The sequence below is a fragment of the Saprolegnia parasitica genome (assembly GCF_000151545.1).
Source record: "Saprolegnia parasitica CBS 223.65 unplaced genomic scaffold supercont2.410, whole genome shotgun sequence".
Taxonomy (NCBI): domain Eukaryota; phylum Oomycota; class Saprolegniomycetes; order Saprolegniales; family Saprolegniaceae; genus Saprolegnia; species Saprolegnia parasitica.
Genome location: NW_012156804.1, coordinates 1 through 8,315, shown reverse-complemented (window position 1 = coordinate 8,315; position 8,315 = coordinate 1). Strand labels below are relative to the sequence as shown.

Sequence of the window (8,315 nt, the reverse complement as noted above, 5' to 3'; positions counted from 1 at the left end):
CGTCGATGCCCGTGATACGGACGCTCACGGACGCGCCGCAGTTGCGGTATGAGCTGTGCGGGCAGCAGACGGGGCTGCAGTGCGGAAAGCATCTACGGGCGTCCGTGAGCATGCAGCCGTTGCCACTGGCGTCGCTGTGTACCGGAGCACCTACGCGAGTCGTGGGACGACGGATGGATGGCCGGTCGCGGTAACGTTACCTTGAGACCATGCGCGTGGTGGCAGCTGTGGGGCACGGTATGAAGACCTCCTCAAGCATAGTATCCAGGGTCGTCGTACCGGAGGTAGGTCGACTCAAAGACGTCTGCGCGGTCGCAGTCCCGCCGGAAGTACGCAAGTCGCATGCGCTTTTTCAGAAATGTCTCTTGTGCTCAGCGATCAATTTGTATGCTGCCCAATCGAAGACCACATTTACGATGTACGGTGCATCTCGACAGAAATTACCGATCATATTGTCTGTCAACCCGTGGACGTCAGGTCTTGTGTCTCGAACAGCCCGTGTAGTGGCAACTGCAGAGGAGAGTCCCTTGGTACACGTCGGCAAACCGCCAGAACAGCGCGGACAGACTACCCAGCCAGTGGTAATAGCACCCAGCAGCCATAGCGCAGGTTGCCGCGCCATCTCCATCGCTGCTTCCGGGTCTCAATTAGCGCTGCCTTGGTCAATCGTTGCTACTAACGTACATGCCGGTGTTTCCCACGCCGACCCGAGGACAAACCAGGCCCTGCGAAGTCGACTACAATGGCCGTCGCTTCGCGCAGCTCGAACACAAAGGGTCGAGGTCCTCGACGATCTGCACGTTTAGTACCCGTAGCACTCTAAAAGCCGCGTGTTGCCGATGCGTCTGCCGCGCAAACGCCCCGGTCTTTATACCAAGCGTTTTCGGCTCCGTTACCCTCGGACATCGTGCCCTATCTCTAATGGCAAAGTCTCTGCGGCGCTGCCATGCCGACGTCCGATTCGATCGCGCGCCGCAACCCTCGTCTGAATGAATACGATTAATGCTAGTGAAAGGCGGTCCGCGCTATCGTGTCGTGAAGCATGGTTCCTGTCAGAAGATGGTCCCCGGCACCGAGTCCACCGTGTAACTGTCGGTTACACGGACCGGCTGGAGAACGAACGGGGTTCCAGCCAGGTGACTCGGGCCCGGCCCACGATGGAAGCGTCGAGCTCCACTCGTCCCCACTCAAGGCACGAAGGCCAACCATCAAGATGGACCACAGACAAACGTAGACTAGCACGATAGGATAGGTTCGTCTAAGATCAATCACTTTGGCTTTTGCACTCTTGCAGTAACTTGCAGCATTCCAAGGCACCCTCCACGGCTAGCATTAACAGTTCCATCGCACCAAAATCTTTGAACGGGGCAAGACCAGCGCCACTGCGGCGAGGACGCACGCCTCATGCCCAGGCCCAACCATTCCCGCAATCGTCCAGTATATATATATCAAAACGCATGACGACAATGAAGCATCACAGTCGCATCAAGTCTTCTTCGGGAGTGGCAAAAGACTCCGTCGCGATGTCGCATCTCGGCCAAAATCCACCAACGACTGCAGGGCAATTCAATTGGAGCGTCGCTCCCGTATGTGTTGTACGTTGAAATGTCCCTCGATTTTTCCCGTGATAAAGCTTTACCAAGACCCTAGAAAAGCTGTAGAGCACATCTTGCGGAGGTTGGAAGGAGTAAATAGAGCCGACACGACGCTCCAATTAGAACCCATCAAAAGACAACGCTCGAATTGAGTTTCCCACGAGTGTTTGGATCGAATGGTCACACTTGCGCGACGGAGTGTCGTTTTGGGTGCTTCGTCTAGCTATGGAAATGCTCTGCGTGGTGCTTCCTCGATCGCTGGTCTAGTGCACGACGCCTCTGTGACATATAGGCCGGTCCGCAGACTGCGCTTTCGTTGTTGATTCATCGCACCGCCGAGGGTCCATCTCTAAAATGATATCTGAGAGTAGAACTTCGCCTATCTTCGACTGTTACCTTGAGATTTCGGTGCACTTGCAGCACGCAACTTTTATGGTCATTCAATGGCTATTATTATCTAGCAAGGGTCGCAACGAGTCGGAGGCTCCCATCGCTCGAGCGTTTTGTTTTGAGCCGCACGATATCAATTCGCGGGGTATTTAAACTGCTCCTAACGCCCCATTTCTTGCATGCAAGCGAGGACAGAGACTGCGCGGGCCACGCACTTCGCACGACCAAGAACTACCGGTACTAGTATGAATGCACCACATTCTGTCGTGTCTTGAGCAGCACAAACTCACACCACGTTTGGCTATAAACATGCAAGGAATAGAGCCATCGATCGTTGGCTGCCTCTGATGCGCCTGCACCGTCCGCTCATGAATTGCGTGCCGACAGTGCCATCTTCCACAAGGACTTCGAACTTCGACATATACAAATCGGCACTTTCCACGGATTTGATTGGCTACTTGGAATGATGTCCGAAAATAACCGAAACGTAATCAATACAAACCCCAAGGCAGAACCAAGAGACAGTCGTCGGTTCGAGGTCGCACCGGCGGAATCTGCGGTCGCTGGTCTGGTCGTGTGGGTCATGGCAACGATCGACGCCGTCTTCTTCCGGACCACGTGCGCCAAGCCCGACGTCTTCAACAGAGCCTACGTCCGGTAGCCATGGCCCGCCTGTCGTCAGCTGCTCATGCATCGCCAATAGGTGCCACCAGAACCAAGGCCTCAAGGTAACGTGCGCACGTCGCCTCCGTAGAACTCATAGCAGCGTAGGTCATCCGGTATGTGGCAGCGGGCTGGCGCATCCCACTCTTCCACCTTGTAGCTGCTTTCCGCATTGCGACCCAAGCTGCTGCCAGCACACGTACTACCGCGGCTGCGGCACGTCCGTGAGCGTCCGCGTTCTCTCGCCGCTTGAGGCCACGACCACCGTGGCGTACGCGCGCTTCCAGACAGCGAGCGCACCGATGTTTGCCGCCGGCGACACCGTCCAGCGCGCCGAGTTGGAGGCTGATCTGCGGTCCCGGGCCAACCTCACGGGCACGTGGCTTAAAGGCGCGCCAGAAATCATGGATGACGTACCCACCTCTGTCGCTCGATCGCTTTGCGACAGACGCATCTCGTAGAACCAGCTGTGCTTTCACTTTAACGAGAAACGCAGCGAAGGCTGGCACTACGACTGGCACGGCGGCTCGAGCACCAAGAAGCGCTCCGAGCTGCACCACTTGGTCGTACGGCATTGCTTCGCCTGTACTCTATGGCCACCACCTGTGTAGGTGTACCTCTTCCGCATCGACGAGGCAGGTGCGCTCGTCGTGTTGCGTGTTCTGACATCTCCGCCCTTCACGCTCTCTTCGTACCGCCGCGCGAAGAGCCAAACGAAGACCAATGGGCCGGCGCTGGCCGTGCGCGGTCGGGCGACGGCGCCGCCGCCGCCCTTCTCCTCGACGCCGCTGCCCGTGGAGCTCGTCGTGCTCCCGCAGTCGTCGACGCAAGAGTCGGCGCTGCGACTCCTTCGGCTCTTTACCTTTTGCGATGCGATCACGATCGACGTCCTCGCGGACGGGTGGGAGGTCACGGAAGCCTCGATCGTGAGCCAGCTGCACGAGCGTATCCACGGGCACCTGCGCGGGCCGTCGCCGCCGATCGTGCCGCTGGTGGGCGTCCGAGCACCACTGCACCCGCCGCCATCGGCCCTCGTCACTGTCGCCTTGCACGTGATTGCGTGGTGGTTCCACCCGTCGACGCTATCGTGGGTCGAGGCCTTCTGTGCCCGGCACCACGCGGCCGTCGTCGACAACGTCGCGCTGCATGAGGTCTACAACAAGGCCGTCGACACCCTCGCGGCGACAATTGACTCACTCTTGAGCAACTTGGATGAGAGCTTGGCGAGCTTGGCCGAGCAACTGCCGCCGGCGCCGTCGACCTCCAGTCACGCTGTTGGCTACACGACGCTCGTCAAGGTCATGCGCGAGTCGTACATGGTACCGTACATGCATGTCGCCTTTGCTAAGGTCGCCGTAGACGCAAGGGTTTCAGGCGCCGCGTCTCACGTCGCACGGCTACAACGGCGTCTGGGTCTGGCACGAGGCGACGCCCGACGTTCGGCGCTGGGCCCCAGCGGCACCGCCACGCCTCGTGGATGTGCACAAGGTGCTCTCGATGGTGTACGGTCTCGGCCTCTGCGTCGACGACCGAGGCTTGCATGTACGTGAAAGGATGCTGGCCATCCACTTGCCGCTGGATCGTTTATTTAATTCGATACAAAACCCAAGTGTCGATGGACATTTCGACCCGTGGCTTGGACGATTTGGACAGGTGCTGATGACGAGATGTGTGCCTCTTAGGTGCGAAGTCACGTGACCTTGTGGCCGGCTGTTTGGACGCGCTTCGAACTCGACCAGCGCCCGCGCGTCTTCCAAGCCTTCCCGAACGGCGAGTCGACCTTGCTTGACGAGACAAGCACGCTCCATGGCGACTACGTCGCGTGGTCGTCCCGAACCGCCGCCACCTCGACGGACGAGGACGACGATGAGCTGCATCTGCATCTGTACAGCTGGCCCGGCACCGCATCGGCCTCTGCGTACTGCTACATCATCCGGCTCGACCTACGTCTGCACTCGCCCGATCGCCTCGACGTCTGCGTCGTCGTTGATGTCGTCCCGGCGCCCTCGATCGACTTTTTCGGCTCGACGGCCGACGTGCGCATCGAGTGCCTCGAGCGAATGCCGCGGTCCCGAGTCTTGCTCCACGCCAACGTCGTCTACATCCGCCACCGCGTCGACGACGCATAAAGCTATCAACCGTCCGTCTCTCTCGTCTCTACACCAATCAGAAGCAGAAGGATGTGTACTGGCCGTCCGTTTCGTGGACAATTGGACGAGTATCTTGGACGTTTTGCACGTTCGTTGCACGTTCTTGGACCAGCCGCGTCCGCGACGGTGGTGCTGGTGGAGCGGAGGCCCATGCGTTGTAATGGAAGCCGATGCAGGTGGAATCCAGGCATGCGAGTGGTATCGTCGGTGCTTGGTTGACAGACTGATATTTTGGACGTCAACGAGGTGATGGGATGCATGCAATCCGCCCGGACAGATCTCACGATCAGTGCCCGAAGCGCTGTTGTTGAAGTGAGTGTATTTCCGAATTCGTATGCGAATACCTAACTACAGTCAAACGCTCTACCAACTGAGCTATGGTCGGTTCGAGTGTATTTAGATAGTTTAATTTGCACTGAAGTAGAGGTGGACTTTCGACTCAGAGCGTGTTGGGGCTGACGGCTTCGCTGTTGCGGAGGCAAGGCGTATGGATGGCGCACGCTGGAACGAGGTGGTCGCGATGCCAGGCGGTGGGACGTTCATCCATCGGAAGAGACACAGCGCTTGTGTATATAGCAGCAAGTATTGAAGGTGGAGCTTGGTCAAGAACGCGGTGCGAGTGGCGGCCGCTTTGGGCACCTCGGAGCGGAAGACTCGGTCGTTTCTGGGGCAGACGGTGTGGAGCACGCAGGCGCGTAGAATCGGCCATGGCGATCGCGCGTCGTCGATAGCGTGGGGCTTTCACCAGTGGTTCAAGCAGAAGCGCGAGGGAGATCCAGCTCCAGCGCGTCGACGAGCGGCCGAATGAAGGCGCAGACCGCGGTGACCAGTTCGCGGCGGAGCAGAAGGTGTTCGTACGTCTCGGGAGCGCCGCAAACGGAATAGCCTTGGGTGTCGTCGCCAAGACAGTAGAGCCGGGTGCGGGCCGCGACAGCTCCTAGCACGACGCGGTACATGAAGTCGGCGTAGCGCGGTCGAATGTGGTCGGGCTCGCGATTCGCGCGTGTGCTGTGTGTTTGTGCTGGGATGGTTCCAGAGGTCTCGTTGCTGTGGAATCTTCGTCCCGTTGCACCAAATGCAGATGGCAGCCAAGGACGCAATCCCAAGCTTCAGCACGTCGCTCGATAGAACCACGAACCATGACGCAGCTAGTCAACGCCATCAGCTAGAGCTCGCTTCAGTCAACGCTGATTGGCTCTGTGCCACCGCATACAAAGATGCAGTGGTCTCCAAGAGACGGCTGTCTTCAGTCGACGAGATAGATGGAGTTCTTCCGGCAGGCGTGCACGCGGCCGCGCGTCTTCAACGAGAGCTACGTCCGGTACGCTCTCTCGTCGAGACCAGCGCTCGCTGCAGGATGCTCGTAGGTGCCATCAGAACCAAGGGCTCAAGGTACGCAGCACTGATCTGTCGACAGCTCATGCTTGCCGCACTAGCTTGTGCGGTATGCTCCTCCGTTGCTGGCATGTCGGCTTGAGGTGTGCGTAGCTGCTTTCCGCACTGCAGCCCCGAGTGCTGCCCACACAGCGGTAGCCGCGGCTGCGGTGCATCCGTGAGCGTCCGGGTGACCACGACCGACGGCGTCATCGCGGTTGCCCGCTTCGAGAGCCTCTCGAGCGACCGCGCAGCAGCCGAGCTAGAGATTGACCCGCGCAAGGTGCGCAGCTCGGCCAATCCCACGGGCGTCTGGCTCATGGGCGTCCGTGGCCGACACAACGTACGTACACTGCTCGTATACGCAACGACACGGGGTGTAGGGCGTCGACTGCTTCCACTTCAACGACCAGGGACGCGACGGGTGGCACTACGAGTGGCAGAGCAGCTCCAGCAGCAAGAAGCGCAGCGAGCGTCACGTCTTCCACGTACGACGTGTGGAGCCCACTCGACACGGTGGTAGCGTCGGGCGTACGTAGGTGTACCTCTGCCGCCGGCTCGCAGCCCATCGCGTGCGCATCCTAGACGAGCTCGCGTCAACGCCGTTCACAATCAAATCGTACCGCCGCCGGGCAAAGCCGCAATCGACGTCTTGCTCTGCGCCGTCGACGCCACCGGTGCAACGTGCCAAGCCGTGGACCGTCAAATACGCCGAGCTGTCCCGCTCGTCCACGCAAGAGACGGCCGGCCGACTCCTCCAGCTCTTTGCGTTGTGCGCGCAGGTGCCCGTCTCGGCAGTCGCTCCGGCGTTGGAGACTCGTGTTTGGGCCAATATCGCCCGTCAGGTGCCCGGCGTGCGACAGCCGCCCACAGCCTTCCTCTTGCGCCAGCTCGCGCCGTTTGACGACTCGACGTCGCGGCTCGAGACGGTCGCGCTCGCCGTCATCTCGTGGTTCGTCACGTCGTCGTCTTCGCTCCACGCGTTTTGCCGTCGACACGCCAGCAGCGTCTACGACAACACGGCGCTCCACGAAGCGTACAACCGCGCCGTCGACTCGCTCGCCACCAGCCTCGACGCGGTCTTGGCGACGCTCGGCGAGAGCGTGGGCAGTCTCTCGGAGCAGCTGCCGCCGCCGACCGTGTCGCGCCCGTCGCACGCGATCGGGTTTGAGGCCTTTGCCCACATCCTGCGGACGTCGCACTCGGTACGGGACGCCTCGCGATGGCGCTGACGCAGCACCAAGTAGGCGCGGGCGACTGTGCCACCGCTCATGTCCGAAGCGGTCTTCAGCGGCGTGTGGGCCTGGCGCGCCGCATCGCCGAGCGTCCGAGCTGTGCAGCCCATGGCCTTTCTCGACGTGCTCTGGAGCTGGCTCGGCGCGTCTGGTCTCCGTCTCTCTCTCGACGGACATGTCTTCTCGGTACGTTGTTGCGCCGGCACACGAATTGTGTCGCGCGTAAAAAAGCACATAGAAACACCAAGTGTCACCGGACGATATTTCAATATGGCGAGATCGTCCAGTGGTCGTGTGGCCAATGACACGATGACTCATCGTGGCTTCTGTAGGTGCAGAGCCAATGGCCGGCGTGGCCGGCGCCGCCGACCGCCTTTTCGCTGGACCACGCGCCCCACGCGATGCACTCGTGGCCGCACGGCGCCTCGGCCGACGCTCACTATGTCGGCTGGAGGGACGCCGACGGGCTGCATCTACACGTCTTTGCATGGCCCCACCATCCGTCAGATCGAGGGCATGGTCTCCGAACGCTCTGGCGCTGGCGCCAAGATGACAGCTTGGTCGTGCTGCTGGCGCGAGACGTACTAGCGACGACAGCCGCGTACGACCCCAACGACGACGCGACGCGCCGCATCGCCAGCGTCCATGCCGAGGCGACGGACCTGCACCTCGAGATGGTCTACGGCCGCGTGTTGGAGAATGAAGCCAGCGAATTCACGTAGGCGCTACGCTGGAGACTGCGATGAGCCAGCGAATAACGTTGAGGGCCACGGTGTCTAGTGTGTGTTGTCGTTATCGGTCGTCTCGTTGGTCGTGACTGCCAGTGGTCGCCGCGATGGGAGATCGCTACGAGAGCGCCCACCATGGGTCCCAGGTCCAGGGTGGAAACGAGCAAGATCATGCATGGC

General features: G+C 60.3%; 3 protein-coding genes across 3 annotated transcripts; all 3 read left to right on the top strand.

Moving 5' to 3' along the window:
* Positions 1-2,510: 2,510 nt before the first annotated feature.
* Positions 2,511-4,804, top strand: SPRG_16948 (hypothetical protein). Its single transcript, XM_012356245.1, has 8 exons — positions 2,511-2,642; positions 2,689-2,713; positions 2,757-2,764; positions 2,809-3,061; positions 3,110-3,214; positions 3,260-3,967; positions 4,008-4,190; positions 4,331-4,804. The coding sequence occupies exons 1-8, from the start codon at positions 2,569-2,571 to the stop codon at positions 4,775-4,777; spliced, it is 1,803 nt and encodes a 600-aa protein (XP_012211635.1). The 5' UTR covers positions 2,511-2,568; the 3' UTR covers positions 4,778-4,804.
* A 1,351-nt stretch (positions 4,805-6,155) lies between these two features.
* SPRG_16947 (hypothetical protein) lies at positions 6,156-7,377 on the top strand (the record flags this gene model as incomplete). Its single annotated transcript, XM_012356244.1, has 5 exons — positions 6,156-6,190; positions 6,287-6,515; positions 6,556-6,660; positions 6,712-6,969; positions 7,018-7,377. Coding segments are annotated over 5 exons (987 nt in total), but the record flags the coding sequence as incomplete, so codon positions are not given.
* A 431-nt stretch (positions 7,378-7,808) lies between these two features.
* SPRG_21847 (hypothetical protein) lies at positions 7,809-8,129 on the top strand (the record flags this gene model as incomplete). The annotated part of the gene is made up of 1 exon (XM_012356243.1): positions 7,809-8,129. One exon carries the CDS (start codon positions 7,809-7,811, stop codon positions 8,127-8,129), a length of 321 nt encoding a protein of 106 aa, XP_012211633.1.
* Positions 8,130-8,315: the final 186 nt, after the last annotated feature.